This window comes from Haemaphysalis longicornis, unplaced genomic scaffold (assembly GCF_048455015.1).
Source record: "Haemaphysalis longicornis isolate Haplotype H1 unplaced genomic scaffold, Haemaphysalis longicornis Haplotype H1 scaffold_8, whole genome shotgun sequence".
Lineage (NCBI taxonomy): Eukaryota > Metazoa > Arthropoda > Arachnida > Ixodida > Ixodidae > Haemaphysalis > Haemaphysalis longicornis.
In genome coordinates, this window is record NW_027526445.1 from 65633223 (window position 1) to 65659986 (window position 26764).

General features: G+C 45.4%; 1 protein-coding gene across 1 annotated transcript; it reads left to right on the forward strand.

The window, feature by feature from the left end:
- The first annotated feature begins 257 nt into the window (after nucleotides 1–257).
- LOC144149157 (peptidase M20 domain-containing protein 2-like) lies at nucleotides 258–26764 on the forward strand. The gene is made up of 6 exons (XM_077680696.1): nucleotides 258–586; nucleotides 3108–3253; nucleotides 4749–4898; nucleotides 15527–15668; nucleotides 19125–19367; nucleotides 26362–26764. The coding sequence occupies exons 1-6, from the start codon at nucleotides 352–354 to the stop codon at nucleotides 26691–26693; spliced, it is 1248 nt and encodes a 415-aa protein (XP_077536822.1). The 5' UTR covers nucleotides 258–351; the 3' UTR covers nucleotides 26694–26764.

Below are 26764 nucleotides of genomic sequence, written 5' to 3' on the forward strand. Positions count from 1 at the left end.
AGAAGGCGGCGAGGCGGTGGACTGCGGGGGCCGAGCGCAAGCGCCGCAAGCGGGCCGACAACCGTGCATTCGCACTTTCACATTCTCCCCCTCGGGGAAATGCGGGGGAATTTTTTTTTTATTACTTGAGTTCTATAATAAACACAGTAAACTGTCTTTCGTTTTTCGCGCCTGCCCTAAACATATCGCTTAAAGGCTATATGAAGATTTACATATGTTCCCACGCTTTCCATTTTTCTACGTTTCAACAGATTTTCTTGTAGTGTGCTAAAGAAGCACCAGCGATAAAAAGTGCTACGCCCTCCAACCACAACAAGGGCTGGGTAACTGCGCGCAACGTTTCTCTCTTGAATGGCTATGTCTCCCGAACTTAAAGAGGTCGTCAATGAGGTTATTGAGCAGAACTCTGGGGCCCTGTCAGAGTTGAGTTCCTTCTTGTGGTCGCATCCGGAGCTTGCCCTACAAGAGAAACAAGCACACGAGGTGCTGACAACCTTTCTAGAGGGACGTGGCTTCACAGTGGAGCGTGGGTACCTTCTCGAAACGGCATTCAAGGCGGAGTTTCACCCACCCGGGAGATCTGACGGTACGTGCAACGCTATGTAATTAATCTAACGCCTGATACACCAACGTGAATAATGCTACCTAGAGTTATAATGCATTAACAATATATGTACAACAATACAACTATAACAATACAATAGAAATACAGCAATACAATATAACACATTAAAAATTATACATTACCAATATTGTTTTTCTTATGTTTAAAACCTTTTGTGAAACAGTGCAGGCACAAAAAATCAGGATAGCAACTCTTCCAAAACACCCGCAGAACCCGCCACCGGCATCGAAACAAACGTTTCTATGCTATGCGGTTCGCGACGATCTGTGTTTTTATGTATAATGTATTGCATTTTTAACAAAGATGAAAAACAAAACGACCGACATATCACTCAACTTTAGGCGATGACTATTCGCCTATAATTTAGCATTTTTTGAGTATGCCGTAACTGCACCTACTATACTTCGGAAAAGGATCTTTTAACTATTGGTAAGTAAGAAGAAAACTTGGATATATTTGCAAGTATTCTATTTACACCACACGTGATTTCCATTTTCTCCTAAGGGACTTGGATGGGTCAAAAATAAAGAAATAATAAATAAATGAATACATAACCAACGTTTTTCCTGAGTATACTTTCGCAGAAACTCATTACACGCTCAAAAATTTCATTTTAAGCAGATGCAATTAGGAGATATTTTAAGCAAAATATACTTCGGCAGTTTATCGCAAGTGCATCGGTTGAGCACAACCAATCCGGCCCTTTTGTGTTAGTAGGCCAGATAATACATTCATTTTTCGAGGTAATAAGCCCTGAACCCTGTCAAAATTTTCCCTAAGGCATTATATAACTTCAGAAGTACCGAACCAATGAGTCAGTGGTTTTAATCACCACCATTTGAAAAAAGAATTGCAGAAACAGCGCCGTTTTCCACTGCCAACATAGCGATATAAATCTCTGTCATGATCTGATGTCGTCAAAGCAGGTGAGCAGGTTCTGAATGTTGTACCAGTAATGCAGGTGCATAATCACACTTTTGACAGTTTTATGCTGAAGAATTTTCTCAAAGGAAATCCGAACATTTAGCCCTAATTTGTAATGTTTATTGAGAGTTTTGACGCTGCCCTCATAAGTAGATTCTTTGCAGCAGCTATTTATTGTGACTCTTCTACAATAGACAGAAGAAAAAAAGCGGCAGACTCCATCATTGAGAAAATACTTTATGTAGAAATCCCATTCATGCCAGAGGAAAGCTAGACTTGATTAAAACCTCCTACCATTGAAACAAAAACATTCATTTGTCACTAAATTCAAACAACGACGTCATCAACTTTAAAACATGGAAACAAGTACATAAGGCGATGTTTAGCCCAAATATTCCCCCTTTTTTAGCAGGTCTTTGTACCACTTGCATGTTACGCCTAGATTGTCTTGCGGCATACCATATCGCTCCTACATTTCTACGCTGCGTTTGTCAGTACCAAGTAACAAAGCCAGCTCTTCCTTACGGCTGTTGAAATGTATTAGTCAATACCGTGACTTTGGTGGATTAATTGCAATAATTTCTGGCTTGCAGCATTGTCACGTTTATGTGAATGTTTATATATTCTCGTCGCTTCGAGCAACGCCGTTGTTGAAGCGGGACCAGTGGGATCTTCATTGTAACTTTTACAGCACTTGTATTACTGACAATTTGCACCTTGGGCGCATGCAGCACCTGGAAACCAGTGTTTATATTATTCCATACTAGCAGGAAATTTCTTCGGTGTATCAAGGCGTGCCGTGCTGAAACGAACGTGCCGCTAAGTGCAGAGCATACACGTCCTTTTTTGGCAGCTCCGTAGCAGGATCAGGAATATGCTGTAAAAGACAAAATCGTGACTATTGTTAAATTTTACATAAAGGTACTTTGCAATCAGTAAAGCGGAGTGAATAAAAAGTCCCCTTTTGGAAAATATTGCAAGCTTTTCATCATTGAGCTAAGAGGACAGTATACCCTTGTCATCCTAATTTTGAAGCAGAAATTTCGCAAATCACACCATTAAAAGGCAACATCCCAGCTATAGTTTGCAGTTTTCATGTGGCCGCGCGACTTCAGCGAAAGAATAACCGATCACAACATTGATACAAATTAAAACCAGACGCAGAACAGGACTGTTTATAAAACGAAAAAAGACGTTTCGGCTACCGTACGGAAGCCTTGTTTGTTTTTCGTTTTTTAAACACTCATGGTAGGTGTCGTTTTTATGTTTTTAATTTGTATCATGTGTTTTCCCGACCAGACTGGCTTTCGCCCGACACGTGATTTAGGACACAACATTAATGTGAATATATAAACGCGAAACCGGTATATGGAATATGGAACTCCTACCCTGTCATACCCTCAATAAAATTTATTACAATAGCTTTACCAACAGTGTTACATTCATTGTGTCCCGTAGAAGTAGTGAAATTTTAAACGCGAGTCACTAATAGATAGTTTTCTTCACGTCTTTTTTGTAAGAATACTATTTCGTGCTTTGTTCTGCTGAATCCATGCAGGACCCTCTATTGCCTTGCTGTGTGAATATGATGCTCTGGAGGACATAGGGCACGCCTGCGGTCACAACCTGATCGCCGAGGCGTGTATAGGAGCCGCTCTGGCGGTAAAAGACGCAATGACGAAATACAAGCATATAAAGGGGAAGGTGAGCTAAAAAAACGTTTAGCATTGATGAATGGGGTGGGTGACTTGGTGAGGCTTTGTTTTGTATTATTAAACATGTCAAAGGGCAGACTTTTGCTTTGTGTGCGTCTCAAAAATACCCCTTTTTCTGCCATTGCCATTGTGATGTATATGTAATTTCAATGACTCTGACCAATGAAATACACAGAAGCCATTCATGGAGACCGACACACCGCAGTGTTTGTGCTGTTTGAGATCTGTGTCGCCTATTTACAGCAAATCAAAGCACGCCCAAAACGTCCCTTTGAAAAATATGAAATGGCGAAAACCGAGAGTTGTGCCCAATGGTAGTTTTTTGCAACGATTCATCTCGCACACAGAATAGTTTTGAATTCTTGGAACGATTTACGTCGGTTCATGTGCGCTTCGAAAAATTCGGCAGAATAACTGCGGAGTTGTATTCCTTGCATTCCTCTTTAGTTATTTGATTACAAAAACGCTAACAGGAATTTTTTTTTTCAATACGGCTTCACGAAGCAGCACCGCTGCTCCAAATTCCCATTACTTTCAGTTTTGCGCCTTCGTGAAGTTGTGATATTACTTAAAATTGCTAGGTAATGCAGTTTGTATCTAATAAATGATGTTTAAAAGAGTCTGCGCTTTATCTCACAAAACACCCCCCAAAAAAGCTATTACAACTGCAACATGGCATTCGCGGCCAACATCCTATGTCAACGAAATCAGCTGTCTTCTTAACATTAGAAGTTGTATTTTAGTTAGCGCTTCTGTATTAAAAACAGAAATGCAATTTGACTAAACGCAAAAATAGAACTAAGTGCATGTGCTGTTTTATTATTTAAAATAAAAACGCCGCGCTGTAAATAAAAGTACACTAGGTTACCCATCAACAAACAATTAGTCAAAAAGCATGTTTCACCCATTAAAATGCAATTTTTAGGAGCCTTCTTGGGCAGAAGACACTGTTCACATGTGTAGTTTTAAGAAAAATGGCATACTTCAAAAACTCAGGTTTAAAATAAAGCAATAAAGTAACTGTATTTTTTCTATAATGTTGTTCGCGTTTCCCCTTACATGCATAAAACACCTAAGCAATAGAGCCCGCCTCCCAATCGGTTACTTTTCCGTGATGTATTGCTAAAATAATTGGTCAACACTTTTGAGCCTATCTGTTATTAAGGCAACAATTTATTCAGAATATAAAACAGGTGCGCACATATCAGAACATTTTGTGCGCATCCGCACTGCGAATGGAGGTCACATCCTCTATTCGCGGGCGGTCATTTTACAGATTACCTAAAACCCAAATGCTTCTCATAAGTGCGTGGAATTCACGCGATATAATAAATTATTTCCCGCCTATCTGAAATTTTAAATTAAAAGAAAATGCTTGGAAGGGAGTAAATATAGGCCGTAAAATCTGCTCCGCCTGGGCGTTCTTTTCCTCAACACAAGGGAATTTTTTTTTTCGTAATGTGCATGCTTAGTGTTATTTTCAGGTCGTCGTACTTGGTACGCCAGCCGAAGAAAGCTTTTGCGGAAAAGAGATTCTCATCCAGAAAGGGGCTTTCATCGGAATAGACGCCGCAATTATGGCGCACCCGTCACCAAAGGATGTCTTAGCAGTTGGTTTCTCAGCGTGCCAGCAGGTAAGGTAGTCTCAATATTATGCCGCCGTACTCATTCTTGAGCACACACATATTTGTCCTGGTATGTACTCAAACCTCAAACGACCCAGTGAGCACGAGAATGAGTGAGTGCATATGCAGAAAAAAAAATTACACACGATGGTGAGTGAATAAATACCAAGAAATAGTGGGTACGATGACATGTGCGGGCAGACGAGAGTACATGTCATGGAGAATTCCACACTAGCTAGTGCAGTACTCATGAGTACAGATCTCACGAGCACATGTACCCGTAAAGGTAGTACTCACGAGTAATACTTAATGATACTGTTTTCGCGAGTAGAAACTTTTAAATTTTATCACCCCCTCTGGTCGCGTCGTGCGGGTGTGAGCTTTACGCATTGCGCTACGTCCCTTTAAGTAGAATAAATTGGGGTTATAAAGAGGAAATCTGCGGCTCCCGCCCTTCCTTCTTCCGCGGTGCTTCCGCTCTCGGTATCCGGTCGTCACGGCGTTGTCATAGTGACGGCCCGTGCCAGAATTGGTGGTTTCGCTGCACTTTCTTCATTCAAACTATTTTCCGGAAGGGGTAACGCGAGGCTGCTAGCTTGTGCAATGCACGCTGGAGCCACTTTTTCTCCGTCTTCAATATTGGTTTAAAAAAAGAACTTTAGCCTGTTTAGAACCAGAAGAAGCAATGTGCACGGAGTGGAAGCCGGTTTCGTGTTCTCGCTTAGTCGAGTTCATACAACTAGTACAGCATATCAACGCAAGCGGTGGATTTAGGGAACAAACTAGTAGAAACTCTTGTCAGCAGAAGTAAACGGCAGTACATATTGAATTTAAGTGAGTGCAGAAGAGTACGGTTGACTACACGTTGCTTGCGAGTACGGGTGAGTAAACTCGTGTTGAGTACGACCGAGTACAGATCGACTACGAGTACTCCTGAGTACAAATCGAATATGATTACACGTGAGTACAGACTGAATACGAATCACTAAAGATTGTTTAGGAGTACCCGTGAGCATTCGGATGTTTGAGTACAAGTGAGGAAGATTATAAATGAGTCTGGAATGAGCCAGTATGATTGTTTTTGTGTGCCGAGGATCTTTGAGAGTTTGAGTTTGAGCGAATATAGTGCCAAGAAAAAACATATGAGTGAGTTTGAGTGAATGCTTTCTGTTTTTCAGCCTATGGCCCCAACCACTGCCAACATTGTTTTTTTTTCGAAAGATTCCCTAGATGAAGAAACCCGTATTTTTCGAATCCTTCGCGAACCCAGTATTCTGTGCAGTGTCATAGGATTACATGACATTAACGTCCTTTTGTTCACCTTTTCCTGGAAGATCAGGACAGCGATGAAGGAGGAAGACCAGTCAATATCAAAGAAAAAGGCTGGCAACCGCTTGAGGTTATTCGACGGCAAAAAGAAAACGTTGGGTCATTTCAGATAAGATCGAACAAAGCATGGCTGGTCGACCTCTTCAATTCGCTTGAAATTTTTTACCTCATTCCTGCATGTATGTAATGTGCGGATTCACAAATATTTTCGGCGGAAAAAATTTTGGCCGACTGAAAAAAAATTTGGAACCCACCCGCGTGGACCCCGGCCGCTACCTGCCCCTGCGCCGCGGCCAAGTTTAGCGACGTCTACCAAAAAATATGCTAATCAGGCGGGGATGGTAATTTGTATGTGTAATCTACGCCTGGTGTACATTTCGCGCCCAAAATATCGTTGGCTAGAAATACATATATTTTTTGTAATAAATTTCCAAATCTTGCTCAGAGCGCATTTTGTTCTGTACTTTGAGGGCCAGTATTATCGTAAGTAATGGAGCTAGAGCGTTCAAATTTGAGTGAGGGCTGCTCCTGGCAAGCACAAATGAGGGCTGTAAATATGGTGTCTATGCACACTACGGTTAAAAAGTAAATGGCGCACAAGTGTGAAGAAAAAACTAAAACACTCCGAGTTCAGAGGCTTATTAAAAAAAAACAGTTCTTCGATTTTGCTGAAATTCTCCCAAGATGTTAACCTGCGAATGTACTTCAATGATCATTAAAAACATGTTGCATCATTTTGTTCCTGACGCGCCTACAGCGCGAGAAAAAAGCCTGGTCGGCCAGGTCTTCACAATATCCTGAGACACGAAACAGTGAGAGCAACTTCCAGTGAATGTGCAGACACTTGATAATTTGTTTGTACTAAAGGCAAATGATTACTTATTGATAGTATTACAGAGAATTCAGAAGCGAAACTGAAATTTGTATGTGAATTTTGGAACAAAAATAAACAATCTGCGCACCGCCAAACGTGTACTCTTCGAAGAAAAACCGGAGGAAATCAATCCAGATTCATGCGCATTAAAAAAAAGCGCTTCCTCGAGTTATATGAAGCTTTCCACAGATATTTTCCTCCTAATTTACTTGCGTGAGCCATTAAAAAAACTCGCATTATTTTGACCACCGAAAAGCCAAAGAGCCTTGTCAAGCATGCTCGTCACAAGGAGCTGAGACATAAAACGACGATTGTGACTTTCTGCAGATTTCCTTTATTTATTTTGTATAAAGGGCAGAATATCTTCTGAGATAAGGAGTATAGAAATAGCCAAGTGACAATAACGAAGTCAACGTTTGACATGACAGCGCTCCATCGGCACTCCATTAATACCGTGCAGCTACTAGCTGTTTATTTACACGTTGCTTGCTGCATCAATGTTCACAGTTTCCTCAAAGGGGCACAAACAGTCCGCGCTGCGTATAGTTCGCATATATCTGCTTCTGATGACTTCCTTAAACGCCACACGTGCCAGGACTGTATGCCGGGAAAGGCACGCACTGTTCGCCATTCTTCCTTTTTTGTTTCGCGATAGCTGGAAACTTCGTTCCCTTCGAGGTATAAGAAGTGAACGCCCTTGATCTTCTCAGACAACACAGTTACCATGTCTTTTGCCGTCTGAATCGCATTTCTTAGTGGTTCTCTTAGGTTGTAAAGTGTCGCCTGGTGTTTGACGATTCCCCCAACTCCGTCGCAGGCATTTTTTCCGTGCCCTGTTGCGGGAGAATATCCATTGCGTTTCAGGCACGTCGCTCTTTCCCAACTCATGAAGCTGGTACCTGTTTTTAAAGTGACTGGCAGCTCCGTCACTCACATAAGTCACCTTGGAGTACAGTGGGAGATTGTCGTCTACCCACAGCCTGATTTTTTCTAAAGCCAAGCAAGCATGCGCAGAGTCATGGCAGACGTCATCGCTTGCAACGACAAAACTATGACTGTTTTTTCGGGTCGTCACCACACATGTGAATATCGATACTTGGGTTTTATGCCAGTGGTAGCTTTGTACCTCGTCGGGAAGGATGACAGTCCAATTTTCGGCAAAATCAAAGTGAAACACCACGCTTCCGCGCTGTTCGCATTTCTTTTCATTGTGGATGGCAGCTCCCTGGGTCTTTCGGATGTGATTGTGCACGATCCATGTGGCCAGTGATACTCGGAGTCCCCTCAGGAATGCTGAAGGGTCAAGAGTCTTCTTCACAAGGTCGCCGGACTCCCACGTGGCAACCACAATGTCTTCTTCTTCGGGGATATTTAGTGTTTCGAGCGTCAGGGACTCTCCTTTTGGGCACTTGTCGCACTCCCCTAAGAAGCAGTTGTCTGATGCCGGAGTGCAGAGGAATGCAGCGATCAATCCACTGGCATCTATTATTGAGTTGCTAGCGTTTTCCACAGCGGCAACATAGAGTTCGTAGTTGGCGCAGTAGACGCAGACACACACTTCTTGCTGAGGACTACATTTGACACAACGAGGACGCAACGAGTAAAACTTCGTTAGCCCAATGCTCGAGTCAGGATTTCGTTCCTTGTAAATGCGGAACGCTTCTCGAACTGATCGTGTCATGAAGCGTTTCGTTACAAGAGTTTTTTCTCCGTCACGCACAACCGAGATGACGTCTTTCTTATTCGGACTTTGTCTCGAACACTCCAGCTCATCTTTCGTGAAGTATTCACATGCCGTGGATATGCAGTCCTGACTCACCCTTTGCCTTGTGTACGGGTCCGGCTGATACCATACGCCGTGCTTTTCCCTCAACTTCCGGGACTTGTTGATCAGGTACATAGAAGCTTCCGGAATGATCTTTTGTACTTCGTTCTTCTTGAGGGATGACGGCAGCAACGTGAGCAGCTGGCAACGCTCCCTGGAGGATGTAGCAGTTACAAAAGCTTGTCGAAAGTTGTGGTTGAACTCGGCGCAGGTGAAGCACTTTTTCTCTGTTGAGCCAGATGCAGTCTGCGCGTTATATGCGGCGTCCAGGCTCGAGCGCACTTTTTTGGTCACAGCTTGCTCCAATTCCCTTTGCTTTCGTTTGGCATAAGTTGGCCTGTCCCGTTTTCTCACTGCACTTGGCGGTTTCAGTGGAGACACTTCAGGAAGAAGTACGCCAAGGTTCAGGTGCTCCACAGCTTCCTCGGCAGTCACAAAAATGTCGGCGTCAGGCTCAGACGTTTGCAGAGAAATCTCTTTAGTAAACTGCATGAAGCAGTGCTGACACAAGTAATCATCTTCACTCACTTTCTTGAAGTTGTCCGGGCCCAAAAGGCGTTTCAGGGCGCTGATGTCCAGGTCTTTAGCACTGCGAAAGTTTGGTTTCTGCGGTATCCTCCGTCGATGCTTGTCGAGATAGTCCGCACAATGCACTCGATGAAAGCTAGTCTTCGCAGCCATTGAGCAGGAAAATAACGAACAAGATGAAACACAAAAGAGACTGAGTAACAAGCTAAATATATACAAAAATAATAATAAAATCAGAATACTTAAAAGGAATAATAAGAAGTGATAAAATGAAGATTAAAATGCGACCGTAGTCAAATAGTGGGGAGGCAGCGCAAGGCACTCTCCCGGTGTGACAGAACTGAAAACTTGTAACAGTTCCAACACATGCAGCCCCTCTTCTTCCAGTCCCCTCTTTCGCTCTTTCTGTCAGCCAAGTCCCCGCCCCCGCATACGGTTTAATAAGCCCAGAAAATACTCGACTCAAACAAAAAAATGAAGATCCCACATGTGTCGTCCCGGACCCCATCGGGCTCAAGGGCATTTGCCTTCCTGTTTGGTCGCTAATTCGGTAATTGAACCAGTGTGTCCGGAGAAGGACCGAAGAGGGGCGCCCTACCTGGAGACGTTACCCGCGCCGAGGTCGTGTGTGGCCGATGTCCGTTTTTAATACTTGCCATGTGTGCTGCCGACCGGACGGGCTTCCGTTGAACCTTTGATTTCAGGCGAACGAAAGTTACGTCCAGGCTAGTTAAAAAACAAGACTGCGTGAACCTTGTCAAATAGCTGATCTTATGAACCAAATATGAACCAAATCACGGCAACAGTGCGCACAAAAAAAGGGCATTGATAATGTAAGACAAAGAGTGACCGCGGTGGGGAAATCTAGAGGAAGCTATAAAAATAGACCCGAAGCTATAAAAATAGACCCGAAGACCTTCAAATTGCGCGTTTTGCCACCATACATTGCAGCGGTTTCGCCACCGCACGACTGTATCCGCGCTGTGCTTAGAATGACGCACGATATTTCTAGGGCTCACGCAAGTAAATTAGCAGGAAAATATCTGTGGAAAGCTTCATAAAACTCGCAGAAGCATTTTTTTTTTGCGCGCGAATCTGGAGTTCCTCCGTTTTTTCTTCGAAGAGTACACGTTTGGCGGTGCGCACATTGTTTATTTTCGTTCCAAAATTCACATAAAAACTTCAGTTTCGCTTCTGAATTCTCGGTAATACTATCAATAAGTAATCGTTTGCCTTTGGTACAAAAAATTATCAAATTTCTGCATATTCACTGGAAGTTGCTTTCACTGTTTCGTGTCTCAGGATCTTGTGAAGACCTGGCCGACCAGGCTTTTTTCTCGCTGTGTAGGCGCGTCAGGAACAAAATGATGCAACATGTTTTTAATGATCGTTGAAGTACATTCCCAGATTAACATCTGGGGAGAATTTCAGCAAAATCGAAGAAGTGTTTTTTTTTAATAAGCCTCTGAACTGGGAGTGTTTTAGTTTTTTCTTCACACTTGTGCGCCATTTACGTTTTAACTGTAGTGTGCATAGACACGATATTTACAACCCTTATTAGTGCTTGCCAGGAGCAGCCCTCACGCAAATTTGAACGCTCTAGCTCCATTACTTACGAAAATACTGACCCGCAAAGTACAGAACAAAATGCGCTCTGAGCAAGATTTGGAAATTTATTACAAAAAATATATGTATTTCTAGCCAACGATATTTTGGGAGCGACATGTACACCAGGCGTAGATTACGCATAAAAATTACCATCCCCGCCTGATTAGTATATTTGTTGGTAGACGTCGCTAAACTTGGCCGAGGCGCAGGGGCAGGTAGCGGCCGGGGTCCACGCGGGAGGGTTCCAAATTTTTTTTCAGTCGGCCAAAATTTTTTCCGCCGAAAATATTTGTGAATCCGCACATTACATACATGCGGGAATGAGGTAAAAAAATTTCAAGCGAATTGAAGAGGTCGACCAGCCATGCTTTGTTCGATCTTATCTGAAATGACCCCGTTTAGTCTTTTAAAATCCACAACAAAGACACACCAACACAATTTACATTGCGACGAATTTATTTGAGGGTAAAAAAAACCACCCATGACAAGTAAAAGTGAAACTAAAGGCGCAGTTCATCTATCCATACTGGCGTTATGTGGAAAGCATTCAGCAGCTTGGGTAATATTGGCAAATATGGCAAACCTGTGTTTCCGCTTGAGTGAGTGGGTTCGGATCCGCTTGAGTCCATGGAAGCGCTTAAAAAGTGTATGTGTTTGTTCCCGTGTCTACGCTAATGGCCGCTGCTCTAATACACGGCCAACATTTCAAGAACGACATGGAAGAAAGGTCTGCACGCCTTCTAAACTTCTGCGAGTATATAGCTAACAGTTCTGGGCGAGCGTATCCAAATATTCAAACGATCATATTCAAAGAAACCATGCTGACAGCAAATACATCTAGCTACGTACCTAGGGTGTTCGTCTCATAAATTTTATGCCGCGGTTATTAGAAATTTTAAATTGTTTTCTGCATTATAACAAACAGATTGAACAGTGTAGAATCACCAGCCACTTTTTCGGCCATCCCTGGTCACACCATGCTGAACTACCAGCGGGACTGGATTGCGAGATTAAACAACGCCTACCAATACCTTTACCTGATGCTAGTGTGTCACGTAAAATGTAGCGTGTTGGTAATACATGAATGCCAAAGCAAATAAATACACGGATAATACAGTGCGAAAGCCAGATTTTTCAATTTGCCATTTGTGTATCACACACTGCTGAAGTTTGCGAAAAAAATTTAGAATTCATTTCATTCACCCTGTTACAGCCATTTTTAAAGCTCCCAAATATTCCTGCCAGCCTATCAGTCCGGCCAAAATCATTCAGACAATTAGGCAAATGATACATATTGGGCTCACTTTGGAGCTTTCAAGGACGCCTTAGAGCGAAAACTCTAGAATGCATGCAAACAAGGCATTTATCGCCATTGAAAGGCGAAACGAAAGGAACTAAATCTCAGTCACAATTTTTTTACTTTACACTCAATAAAGCTCATATTCAAAAATCTTCTCGGGAGCCAACATCACTCGCTTTCATGTTGTATGCACTTGTTTAACCGTGCTCACTTGTACACAAACTCTTCTTCCTCGCGAGTGTTAGCACTCAATGTGTACTCATTCACACCTAAATTGTACTCACTCGTACTTAAGTTATCTGTACTCACTTCTCGTAATTTTGTTGTACTTACGAGTACTTGTGCTCAATCCTATCTCATAAGTACTGAGCTCATTTGTGAACCTACTTGTACACGTACTAACGTGCACTCGCGTGTACTCGTAAACATTCTGCACTGATATTTACTTGTATATTAAGGGTTTCTAATTATTTGTGCTAGCCACCAACCACTTGTATTCCCCGCCGAACTACGTAAATAAACTCCGCAAATTAACACAAGGGCAAAGTGTACAGATTGTGCACCTACTGTGCGGAAAAGTGGGTTATTAGGACAAGACGGCGGGATTTCGATCGCGGCATTTTAATGTAATTGTAACGCTGCACTCTCAAAGTAATAACAGATCAAGCATCATTTGAAGTATCATCAGTTGAACAACAGTAAAGTGTCGTTCAAACCCCTCGACACAATATTTGTCCAAGGGAGGGCTGCCAGACCCGCAGACACACGCTCACATAAAAGCAGGGTCGACTACAACTGCCACTAATTAACCGGCCGTCGTGGAGGTGCAGCATGGTGAACGAGCCGTTTTCCATTAAGTTCCACGCCAGAAAATCAAATTTATATTTCGTCCTAGCAGAAAAAAACTGAACCTAAATTAAGAACGCAATTGTTATGAAAAACCTTGATTATCAAAATAAAATTCACTGAGCTCTTCCTCCTGTAAAAGCTTTAAATTTACGGCACCGGTAGCCCCATCTTTAGAGTTACGCCTGCATCACTTAGTTTAAGTCGCAAGTTACAATGAACGGTTACACGTGAGTACATTACTCATAAGTGCACTACCATGTTAGCATATTACCTGTCATTGCAGAACTCTAGTGTACTCGCGAGTGAAGTACTCATCAACACACTACCCAGAAGTACTGTACCTGCGAGCGTCTTTGCTGATGAGTACTTTACACATATCGAGTACTGTGCTCCCGAGCAATGTTCTCACGAGTACTGCAGTCACGTCCATCACCACTCGTCAACTTAGTTACTTCTTAAATCAGGTTATCTAGTCGCTTATAGTCGCACTGACTTGTATATATGAGTACAAATGGATATCAATTATATCAGTTACGGGTGAGTAGGCCGTGCAATATTCCTCGTGTCGCCATCTTAGCCCTACCGCGGAAAATGTAAGGAAAGCGTACTTTTTGGTGACATAAGACACATCAGATTTCGTGGTGTTCAATACATCGACGCTTGGCAGTGGACTAAGCGCTATTCAGTAATGCTTCGACGCTTGATATTTTTTGTTTCGTTTATCCTAATATGATTGTTCCAAAAAACAGTACTTAGTAAAACCACCTGAAGTTCTTCTTCTCTGTGAGACAATATAAAAGTGTGACAATATTTTGGGGGTTTAAGAGAAATTATAACGAGCAAAGGTGTGTTAAAGGGGTGCTGACACTCATTTTTGGTGTTAATATTACTGTACAGCTCCCTTTCATTACTCAACAGAATACCCTGGTTGAAATATGAGTGCTCGCAGACGCGCCGAGCATATTTAAATTTCATCTAAGTTACCGTGCCGACGGAGCAGCACAAGTACAGGCGCACTGCAACTGTGCAAATGGCGATCACTCCAGGTAGGATAAAGAAGTGACGTTCCCGGGCACCAACAACGCCCCTCAAAACTCGTGACTTCAATTTGAACGCGCGGCATGGCAAGCGGTGACCTGGCGCTGCTGTGTTCACGAAGAGGTGGTCATAGCCCGAGCTGAAAGGCATATCCGCTGCCCAGCAAGGCTTTCTTGCAGATATAAAGTTCCACACGCGGGAAGTGAATCGATAACAAAGCCCAGAATCGCAAGAGAACCCGGCATCAGGACTTTTTTCTGAAAGGGGTAATCAATTATACGGCGGAATTCGACGCCTAACTACTTTCGGTCCTTCAGCCGCTCAGCTTCGGCGGCGGGGCGGTCAAAACAACGCCAGCTCCGGCCTTAGCAGGGTTTTTATGTTAGCAAAAAACGGGGATCTAAGGGCGTAATTTCATCATGCGCGCCCTCCAGTGTGGAGGCGCGGGAAACCACAACGAACGATTTTCACGCCGTTCAATGTAATTGAATATCGTGTGTTCAATTATTATAGCTCTGTTTCAGGCTTTCCAGGTCATGTGTCATTGAGGAAATTTTTAAAAATGCACAAAACGTTTTGCTGTGAATATTTCTTTGGCATTTTGCATCAAACAGTGCAAGAAAACCAATACACAAAAACCTGTGCTTTGGTTCCTGGTTGCATTGATGAGTAGCTTTGCTATTTCCTGGAGTATTAGATTATTTTGGTGAGCGCGTTCGGGTGAAATGGCTGCACGGAATATTTGTGCTTACTACTACTCCTGAAAAAATCACAGATGGAGGCGAAAAGAAAAAAAAACGCCTGTGTGTTGGAGATTTCGCTGCAGGTCAAAAATCCCCATGCGTTGAAAAAAATATTCCGGAGCCGTTCACTACTGAGCGCCTCATCGCCGTATAGCATGGGCGTCGTAAATCTAATAATAAATGAATAAAAATAGAGCAACCGTGAGCGTACTTTAGGATGGTAGTTGGGTTAGCGCGGTAAATGGCGAGTGGGAAAGTAATTTCGAAATAATGACTCTTTTGTTCCCAAAAACACGCTTCCGTTAGCTTCGTAAATAACTTGCATTTCGTTCCGCTGTGCCCAAAACTAGCTCCATAAGTAAGACCAGACTTTAGTTTACGAAGTGTAAACTCTCTTTTTATTCAGACATGCTACCGTTTCTCCCTCATTTACCCTGAACGCGCACCATCACCGCCAGGAGGTGATTTGTTCGATATATTTTTGCAACTTTGAATACCCAACTGCACTAAGGGTACTGCATAATTTTATAATACCCGTTGCAGTTGACGGTGCGCTTTAGGGGAAGAGCCGCACACGCTGCAGCTTCACCGTGGGACGGCCTGAACGCCCTAGACGCCGCCGTATCCGCCTACAACAACATTGGCCTTCTCCGACAGCAAATTAAGCCGTCTTCAAGTATTCATGGTACACGCTTATTCCCACTATTTCTTCTGTCAAACGATTTAGTCAGGCTTTGTATGGTCGAGATGTTTATGGAGTTTTTCTGATGTTGTCAGTGGCAAACATTGGCTAGGGCATGGCTATTCTGTGAATGACAAATATTTACGCGCACTTTTTCTATTATAATAATTGTACGGCGTACACAAGCTCTGTCAACAAAAAAAATTCAATAACTTGGGGATCTTTCGTAAAAGCCCTCCAAGTATAACGGTATAGCATCCTACTCTACCTGTGGTACGTCCGGTGGATACAGGATGCGCGAGAGAATCACATGCATCAAAATTCCACATAGCATTCTAAAACCCAAAAATTCTGAGGCCTAATGCTTAAAAGCAAATAGTTTGTTGTAAAAAGTACGACCATTAGAGGTCACCGCTACTAAAATCTAAAGCAAGGTTGTATTTTTAAGCGGTCGTTATGTGAGACAGAGGAGCTAGTGGCTGCCTTCCTCGCACCACTACTTTGCGTTAAAGAATACCCCTTCCTCTCTGCTGCTAAATCTTCATCAGATACATGTCTATAGCGCAGCAATTTACCTGTGGGACCTTAATAATTCCCCGCGAGCGCTCATTCAAAGCCCACAAGAGGCATGAAATTCAGCCCGTACAAAGAAGGGCTCAGCACTTCAGCAGCAGATGCCCTGAGAAAGGTGAAGGGATTGCCTCCCTGTGCCTCCCTGTCGAGCCACTACAACGCGCATGAAGCGAATGAAAAAAAAGGGATCTAAACAAGCAGACAAGCCCCGACCTGCATCATCGTAGCCCGTCACCCATAGCATAGTAAAAAGAACACGGAGAGGTGAAACAAGTAATATACCAGCCAAAGATATCTAAACCGGTGATGTGGATTGCAAGGCAAAACGTCTAAAATCGGAAGATTACAAAGACTTTCAAGAACGCAATAATAAAAGCAATGTTCCTTACACCTGCAATAGGTCATTCAAACGTTTCCGCATCCAAAACTCATCAAAGTGTTCATAGAGCCTTGGAAGTATTGTTCTGGGAAAACGTTCAACCCACCCCAGCCAAAACAGGTTCGCGCTGTTATCTCCTATTATAGAAATGATTCGCCCCAAAAATTTTATATCCTACGTGCATATTAACCTACTTTTTGTGCAAAGCAATTGTTGTGAAGTCGGGCGTAATAGGTATACCTATCATATCGACAACAGGCGCGGAAAGACGTAGACTAAGAAAGAAATACACAGGACGACGTGTATTTCTTTCTTAGTCTACGTCTTTCCGCGCCTGTTGTCGATATGAATCAGCACCAACTCGCCCAACTTGCCATCTTGTTAAAGGTATACCTAGGTGAGTCAATGACATGCATGTCGTGTTAGGTTATTCGTATTTATCTGGCACAGCCTATATCAACGTAAAGAACACGGTTTTCTAGACATGCGCGACATTATTTGGTATGACGTGTGCCCACTGCAGCCAACATCCTATACGTGAGGTGAGTGACGCAGGAAAACAAAACAAACACTGCTAAAAATGCATAGTCACCATTTATTTTAAAGAAATTCCACCCTTACGGCCACTACCAGTTATGTGAATGCTTTGAAGACTTGAGGTGAACATAACGGTGCGTTCGGTATAAGTATTCACGTAATCAAATTTTGAATTCTAGTTACTATTTCCCTTCAGAAAAGGCGGATAACAAAAGCCGTAAGAAAACACTTCGCAGCATATTTTGCACAAGTTGACTTGAAAATAGCCATTGCGCCACTTTGCCTGTTTATAGAAAATCAACTACCACATTGCTACCCTAAATAATTTGCGTATTCAAGATAAAAATATGCGCGCAATACAAATTTGCTACGCCGTAACGTCAAAAAATTGTAGCATAAGGGGCACTGAAAATATTGTATTATATGCGTGTACATCCCATGTATACGCTTTTAGGTGTGCCTCTTTTTTGTCTGCCACGAGTATTTATGCTTCCGTATGGCGCGGACAGTTTGCGTCCACAAAGAGTCCAAAGCTTCAATTTTATAAGCTATTCGTTTGGAACACATGGGTTTTTGGGAAAATAGATGCTTAAATTAGATTACATTTTCCGAAGCGGTACAACCGCCTGTTTAAGCATTTACGCCTGTCGAAGTTTGAAGCATCTTTGACACAAAGTACACTTTCATCAACGGTGACAAAAGAACTTCGCTAGTAAAATAATGTAAGCGTAATATCGGTGGAGCGGAAACACTAGCCCGGAAACTTAACTTTATTGCCCTTTTTTTTTAATAAAATTTCCCGCAGCGTGCTATCTTTAATTTATAGCGTATCTAGGTATTACAAATTGGGGTTTTTACTGGTTACTAATAACCTAATGATGTGGAGAACTCGGTGCATATTCGGTCCCCGGGTCAGCGGATAAGGCGTTGGCCTGCTGAGCCGAATGTACGGGATTAGTCCTGGCCTTGGTGGCTGCTTACGTCACAAAGGCGCATAACAAAACCCCGTGTTTCGAGTATTCTACGCACGTTAAAAATTCCAAGCTGGTCAAAATTAATCCCTAACTCTCTACTGTGGCTCAGCTAATTGGTCAAGCGCAGCTTCCGTGTGATTATTCTTACCATCACAACGCTGTGCTTACCGTAACCATGCTTCAACAAGGACGCGATTGCTATGTACCACGTTTGGAACTAATGAATACTGCGTGGCGCACAATAGCTCTTGCGATTACCTTAGGTCTTACTTCTTTTATTATCATATAGATTGAAAAGAAATTGAACTCTCTGTATCATCATTATTATCATGAACAGCCAATTTATGTCCCCTGCAATTGGAAGGTCTCCCCTTTTGACCTTCACCTGCTCCCGTACTGCGCTTCCCGAGGAGACTCTTTTATCCTGATGATTCTTATTTCGGATTTCCATGTCTCAACCCATCTTCTGAGGGCACGTCTCTCAATTCCACTTCTGTTTTTCTCGTGGTCCACCTGTTTGTGGTTCGTCTCACAACATGCCCAGGCCAAGACATTTTTTTCTTAATTTCAACTACGGCATCACCGTACATTTATGCAGTAGGATCATGACATCACGCTACGCCGCTGCCCTATGAATATTGTGCATGTGCCCCTGCCCCTCATGATATCAGCAATGGAAATAATTCCACACGGGAAATATCCCCGCGTCCAAATAAAAATCCCACTGCAGCCAAATGCCCAAACGTGTTTATACCCGCAGAAGCCTGCACGCCAGCGCCAATACGCTGTTACAAATTAGCATTTTTTCGCTAGAACTTAAAATCTACATAGATCACCCCGCTTTAAAGCGACTCCATCAAGCTTTCCGATTAGATTTGCCTAAAGGTCTACTCTATGAAGAAATACAAAGAAAAAATAACGTTTTCTTGTGGTAGTGAAAGGCAAATTGTGAAAAATGACTTTTCACGGTTAACGACATCCCACGCTCTTTCACAGGTGTAATTTCTGAAGGTGGCAAGTACCCGAACATCATTCCTGAGGCGACTGAGATGCGCTTATTCGTGCACTCATCATCGACTGAGGACCTAATCGAGTGCTTGGGCAAGGTTGAAGCCTGCTTCCGTGGGGCTGCCGAGGCAGCCGGGTGCACTGTGAGCGTCGAGAAATTGGGGACCTACTTGCCCGTCATCCACAACGCCATCATTAGCAATGCCTACCGAAAGCACGCACATTCACTAGGTAGGTATTAGTGCCTTTGGAAAAAGTGGCTGCTTGTAGCTGTCCTGTGCAAACGTGCCTTCGACATTGAACTGGCTCACTAGAAAAGGTCCTGGTACGCCCGTTTACGACTAATTGATTATATATATTGTAATGAAGAGAAGTGAAAGGACTAACGGACCTCGATCGTCCGATCCATGTTCGGGTATGTGCCGGAAGCATCAAGCTGGCATCCTCTCTGTGCGCCCTCGTGGTCAGATCAGCGATTCCCTATCCGGTTCACCTGGAACAGACGGCGCTGCTTCCCGCCTCTCGCTTTTACTGCTTGTTAGCCATTAAATCGCCTTTCAATATATATATATATATATATATATATATATATATATATATATATATATATATATATATATATATATTTATATATATATATATATATATATATATATATATATATATATATATATATATATATATATATATATATATATATATATTTATATATATATATATTGTAAGGGGGATTATAGCTGGGGACCGGCAAGACGCTTGGAAAGAAGCAGAGACCAGAGACGGGTAAGGCAGCGCAGACCGATGTCTCGGTGCGTTCTCTTAGAGCGAGCCACGCGATACTGACCGTGCCTCTTCTTCTCTCGCGCAGCACCTTGCACCTGCCATCATCATGCGGCCCATAGTAGTCCTTCCTCCGGTACATACCCCGTCGGTTGTACAGGGGAGATTGGCGCACACTAACCGCAAGGTATGTCGTCGTGTCGGAGACTACTATCTCCAGTACAATAACCCCCCGCCGAAAAGAGGAGCCATCCTGGCGACTTAAGGGGACGAAACCACGAGGGGATCGTAGTAGGGCTTCAAACGTTCAACGTGCACTATGTCACGACCTCGACGACGAAGGTCTGAGGTGGGAGTCACGGGCTCGACGAGGTAGTTCACGGGCGATGTTTGTTCGAGAATCCTATATGGGCCGTGGTACTTAGCAAGGAATTTCCCCGAAAGACCAGGATTGGGGCATTGCACACGAAGCAATGCAAGGGATCCAGGTTCAAACGTTGGTGCAGCGGCGGAGCTGTCATGTCGAGACTTCTGGCGTCCTTGGTCGTCTGATGTGAACTTGCGAGCGAGCTGTCGACATTCCTCCGCGTACCTCGCCATCTCGGAAACAGGGGCACATTCAGAGGCGTCGGGGCGGTAGGGCAAAATAGTGTAGATCAGGCAAGACGGCTCACGTCCATATAGAAGAAAAAACGGTGAAAAGCTTGTGGTCGCTTGCGTGGCGGTGTTATATGCGTACGTGACGAAAGGTAGCACCATGTCCCAATTTGAATGGTCGGACGATATGTACATGGAGAGCATATCTCCAAGGGTGCGGTTGAACCTTTCAGTAAGGCCATTTGTCTGGGGGTGGTATGAAGTCGTGGTTCTGTGGACAATCTGGCATTGCTTTAGCAGCGCCTCCACGACGTCAGAGAGAAATACGCGGCCTCGGTCGCTAAGCAGCTCTCGGGGCGCACCGTGGCGTAAGACGAAACGCCGGAGTAGAAAAATGGCGACGTCGCGTGCTGTTGCGGTGGCCAGGGCGGCTGTTTCGGCGTATCGAGTCAGGTGATCCACCACGACGATGATCCAACGGTTGCCTGATGGAGTGCTTGGAAGGGGTCCGTAGATCTCAATCCCAACCGATCGAAAGGCCGTTCCGGGCATGGTAGCCGCTGCAGCTCTCCAGTGGGGTGTCGTGAAGGGGTCTTACGACGCTGGCAGTCAGTGCGGGAGCGAATGTACTTCGCGACGAACGTGTACATGCCTCGCCAGTAGTAGCGTAGGCGTAGGCGCTGATATGTCTTTAGTGTGCCAGCATGCCCACACTGGGCGTCAGCATGAAACAATGCGCATATCTGGGAGCGCAAGTGACGCGGTATTACTAGCAACCATTTGCGGCCTTCTGCGGAATAGTTACGCCGGTATAGGAGCTCCTCTCGAATGGCAAAATGCGCTGCTTGGCGCCGCAGTGTGCAAGATGCGGAAGGCGTTGTAGGGTTTGCAAGGAAGTCTAGTACCGAAGCTATCCAAGGGTCCTTCCGCTGCTCGGTTGCCATGTCGTCAATTTGTAGCGACGACACGTCGATGTTCGACACCAGCGCTGACGTAGTGGCTTCCGATGGCAATGGCGAACGAGAAAGGGCGTCTGCGTCGGTGTGTCTTCTTCCTGAGCGGTAAACAACACGAACGTCGTACTCCTGGAGCCGAAGTGACCAGCGGGCCAGACGTCCAGACGGGTCCTTCAGCGATGCCAACCAGCATAAAGCATGGTGGTCCGTGACTACTTCGAAAGGGCGGCCATAGAGGTAGGGTCGAAATTTACTAATTGCCCAAACGATTGCAAGGCACTCTTTTTCTGTGACGGAGTAGTTGTACTCGGCTTTTATCAGGGCGCGACTTGCGTACGCCACGACATACTCGTCAAAACCAGCCTTGCGTTGAGCCAGGACAGCGCCGAGACCGGTACCACTGGCGTCCGTGTGAAGTTCAGTGGGCGCGGTAGGATCAAAATGGCGCAATATCGGCGGTGATGTCAGAAGCCTTCGTAAGGTCTCGAACGCTCTCTCGGAAGCCGTTGACCAGTTTAAAACTTCTTTGGCGTCACCGATAAGCTGCGTCAATGGTGCGATGATAGACGCGAAGTTCCGGACAAATCGCCGAAAGTAGGAGCAAAGCCCAATAAAGTTTCGAAGCTCCTTCATTGTGGTCGGTTTAGGGAACTCGCGAACCGCACGCAGCTTGGCTGGATCTGGTAGGCTGCCGTCTTTAGATACCACATGACCTAATATAGTAAGTCTGCGGGCAGCAAAACGGCATTTCTTAAGGTTCATTTGCAGGCCAGCCGAAGTAAGGCACGTAAGGACTTGGTCAAGTCGCTGGAGGTGGGTCGTAAAGTCCGGTGAAAACACGACAATGTCGTCCAAGTAGCATAAACAGATACGCCACTTCAGCCCACGCAGAACATTGTCCATCATTCGTTCGAATGTCGCTGGCGCATTACACAGTCCAAAGGGCATGACGTTGAATTCGTAGAGCCCATCCGGTGTCACAAACGCTGTTTTCGGTCGGTCAGCCTCAGCCATGGGTACTTGCCAGTAACCCGAGCGCAGATCTAATGAAGAAAAGAACTCGGCACCTTGCAAGCAGTCCAGCGCGTCATCTATTCGAGGTAGCGGGTACACGTCCTTCCGTGTAATCTTTTTAAGACGTCTATAGTCCACGCAAAATCTAATGGACCCATCCTTCTTGCTGACAAGCACGTCTGGGGAAGCCCAGGGACTCGTGGAGGGTCTAATAACGTCCCGGGACAGCATATCGCCTACATGCTCCTCGATAACGCGGCGTTCCTTGGGTGACACGCGGTATGGTCGCTGGCGCAGTGGTGCGTGGTTCCCGGTGTCAACCTGATGACACACAGTTGACGTGCGCCCTACGGTTGTTTGGTGGGAGTCGAAGGACGTGCGGAATCGTTGTAGAAGAACCAGGAGCTGGTCTGTTTGCTCCGCGGTGAGGCCAGTATCTATGGAAGGCAGAAAAACTGCCGGATCGAAAGTGGTGTCGGGGCTTAGCGCGTCGAGATGGCCTGTGGCTGACTCGTTCGGGATGTCGACAACGAGGTGTGGTGCAACAACTTCGACGTACCCAAGACATTCGCCGCGAAGCACTCGAGACGGACAAGGAGACGGGTTAGAAATTGACATGATGCTCGAACCGCATTTGATGTCCAGGACAGCGAACGGCAAGAGTAGGTTTGTGCGCGACGAAAACAGACTGGATGGTGTGAAGAGAACGGTGGCGTCCGGAACATCAGCTGACGATACAGGTACAACAACGGAAGAGGATGGGGGAATGGAAGCATCTTCGGCAGCAACCAATTTCACGCTTCTAGTTTCCGCCGCACCATCATTAGGTGAAAACAGTTCAACTTCTGCACGGAAGCAGTCGATGACAGCGCGGTTACGTGACAAAAAATCCCAGCCGAGGATGACGTCGTGAGAGCATGAGCGTAGGACGACCAGTTCAACAATGTGGGGAATGGCTTGAATGGTAACGCGAGCAGTGCACATGGCTAGCGGTTGAACGGGCTGTGCGTTGGCAATACGAAGAGTAAATCCTGAAAGCGGCGTCATCACTTTGCGAATTTTGCGGCAAAAAGTCTCATGGATCACAGATACGGCTGCTCCAGTGTCAATAAGCGCGAGGGCCGGGTTACCATCCACAATCACATCAATGACATTACAAGGCGAAATATGAGGACTTAGCACGTTCGACAGTTTCGCAGCTCGTGCCTCAGGAACTGCGGGTGCTAGTTTCCCTCGGCTGCAGGGTTCACACGGGGGCGCATCGGGGAAATGGAACGGCGGCGTGGGGAAGCAGAACGGCGGCCAGAAAAGGGAAACCCGTCGGGTGAATACGAAGCAGGCGTTGAGCCAGAAGGAACGGACGCTGAGTGGGGCGGAGAGCCAAAGGCGGGCGCTCGAGGAACGTCACTCGTCTGAAGCGGTCGGCATCGGCAGAAACGTGCAACATGTCCGGGAACGTTACACGCGAAACATATGGGGCGATTATCGGGCGTGCGCCATGGGTTGGGGGCTTGAGCTGCCGCACGAGGATATGGGAGCACCCGCTGACTTGTGGCATACTGCAGCGGCTGAAATGTTGCGGGCGGTGGCTGCGCACAAATCGTAGCATACGTGTAAGGCCCTGCCACAGGGGTAGCGAAGGGTGCCGCCATGGTGGAAGGAATAGGTGCTGCCACAGCCGAAAAGAGAAGCGCCGCCACAGGTGCGGCTGCGGGCGCAGCCATGGGCGAGTCGAGGTGAGCAGTAACGGCCGGGACCAGGTGCGCACTCGAGGATGTAGGCTGGTGGTCTAACGGGAGCGCTTCGGCGACTCGGTCTTGAATTACGCGGCGTACTGTCGTAGGTAACGGGCATGAGGGCGTGGATGCCAATGGCTGAAGGTTAAGTTGACGCGCAACCTCCTCGCGCACGAATTGTTCAATGTGTGGAAGAAGAGGCGCAAGATCAGATGACACTGCAAGTGCTGAAAGTGAGGCCCGATGCGGTTCGTCATTCGGGAAGCACTGGCGGGTAGAAATGCCCTGCTTCCTGAGCTCGTCGTAGCTAAGACACCATTTGATTATGTCTCCAACCGACTGGGGGTCCTTGCTGAGCAACATCTGGAACGCGCCGTCTTCGATGCCTTTCAAGACGTGCTTGATCTTCTCGGACTCGGGCATAGCAGGATTCACGCGCCTACAGAGGTCGACAACGACCTCAATATAGCTCGTGTAAGTTTCGTCGGCAAGCTGCACGCGCCCACGTAAGCTCTGTTCAGCCTTAAGCTTGCGGACGGCGGGGCGACCGAACACTTCTAAGAATCTCGTTTTGAAGGCAGACCAGGTTGTCATGTCGGCATCGTTGTTGAGGAACCACCGTTCGGCTATTTGAGTAAGGCTATAGCCGACGTTAGCACGCTTCGTCGGGTCGTCCCAGCGGTTGTAGGCACTCACTCTTTCGAAAGATGACAGCCAGTCTTCTGCGTCATGATCGTCGGCGCCGGAGAACTTGGCAGGGTCGCGTCGAGGAAGAGATCCGGAGCACATGATGGGTTCATGCTGCGGAGGCGCCATTTCACGATGGATTTCTTGTAATACTGGTCGAATTATGCGCTTGCTCCGTAGTTCCAGGCTGGAAAGGCAAAGGGGAACTGCACCTCCACCACACTGTAAGCGGGATTATAGCTGGGGACCGGCAAGACGCTTGGAAAGAAGCAGAGACCAGAGACGGGTAAGGCAGCGCAGACCGATGTCTCGGTGCGTTCTCTTAGAGCGAGCCACGCGATGCTGACCGTGCCTCTTCTTCTCTCGCGCAGCACCTTGCACCTGCCATCATCATGCGGCCCATAGTAGTCCTTCCTCCGGTAAGGTATGTCGTCGTGTCGGAGACTACTATCTCCAGTACAATATATATATATATATATATATATATATATATATATATACATTCGGATTGGATCCCCCTGGTGAGGTCGGTTGGGATCCCACCCGGCGGAAATGATTTCTCCACTTTCTATCTGTATCTCAAAATTCTTTATCTGTTTCAATGACATACCACATTCTCCCCTTTGCTCTCCGAGGTTTTTTTGACTGCCAACCCTTATTTCTATCTTATTTCAACGAGCCTATCATTTCCAATTTTGATTCGCTACATGCATAGCGAGGGCCTCTCTTCTGGCAGTTTTGGTGCCATAGGGAGCTTAAGAGGGGTCAACGCTGGTCGAACACTCTCGACATGTCCTACACACTCGAGTCACGGACCGGGGGTTAAAAAGAAGGTCCCCTTCACCCCGAATAGGCCGAGTGGCGCTGACTACCACCCCCAAGCGCAGGCAACAAAAATACTTTAACATGAATACGCCAGAAAGTGGAGGGGAAAATAGCCCCACCGGTAGCGTAGTGGTCATTGCACCAGACCGGTATTCTGGAGGCCGTGGGTTCGGATCCTACCCAGCGCGCATTTTTTCTCCACTTTCTTTCTGTATTTCCAAATTCTTTATCTGTTTCAATGACCTACTACATCCGCTCCTCTGCTTTCCGAGGTTTTTTTGTCTGCTAACCCTTATTTATATATATATATATATATATATATATATATATATATATATTTCTACCGAGCGTACCTTTTGCTACAAAGTTAATAGTGAGATATAATCAAAATATGAGTAGTACAGGGTTTCCGCAAAATGGCTTCGATTGTTATAATTGCTCTTTGCATTGAACATACAAATTGGTTTACGCAAATGCTGAAGCATGGACAAAGTTCAAAGTTCGCTATAGTACCCATTTCGTTATCGACTAAGCTTACTTATTTTTTGAAGCAATTTCTAGCCCAGTTGAGTTCATAGGCAGAAGACGTGCGAGACGCGGGTGAACGCCTTACATCTTTTCCTCTCGTAGGTGTTTCTTTCGTGGACGACGTCGTTAAGAACATGCCAACCTCGGGCGCATCAACTGATTGTGGCAACGTGTCTCACCGCATCCCTGCCGTGCACCCCATGTTCGGCTTGGGAAAAACAGCAGCGGCAAGAGTACCAACGAACCACACCCGGGAGTTCACCGAATGGGCGGGGTTGGCAGAGTCACAGGCGCCTACTCTGAGGGCTGCCAAGATAATGGCCCTAACGGTGCTTGACTTATTCACTGACCACGACCTTCTGATCAAAGCTAAAGAAGAATTTTCTTCGCTGAGTATTCCGTCAGAAAAGGAGCTGCAAACGCTAGTGTCCTAATATTATGAAATCTCCAGCTGGAATGAAATTCGTTCTGTCACTTTAACCCGATATTTCCAGAAAGCTTTCCG

Coding starts and splice junctions, on each gene's coding strand:
- LOC144149157 (XM_077680696.1), top strand. CDS start 352: ATGGCTATGTCTCCCGAACTTAAAGAGGTCGTCAATGAGGTTATTGAG. Junction 3,254..4,748: donor ACAAGCATATAAAGGGGAAG/GTGAGCTAAAAA, acceptor TGTTATTTTCAG/GTCGTCGTACTTGGTACGCC. Junction 19,368..26,361: donor AAAGCACGCACATTCACTAG/GTAGGTATTAGT, acceptor TTCCTCTCGTAG/GTGTTTCTTTCGTGGACGAC.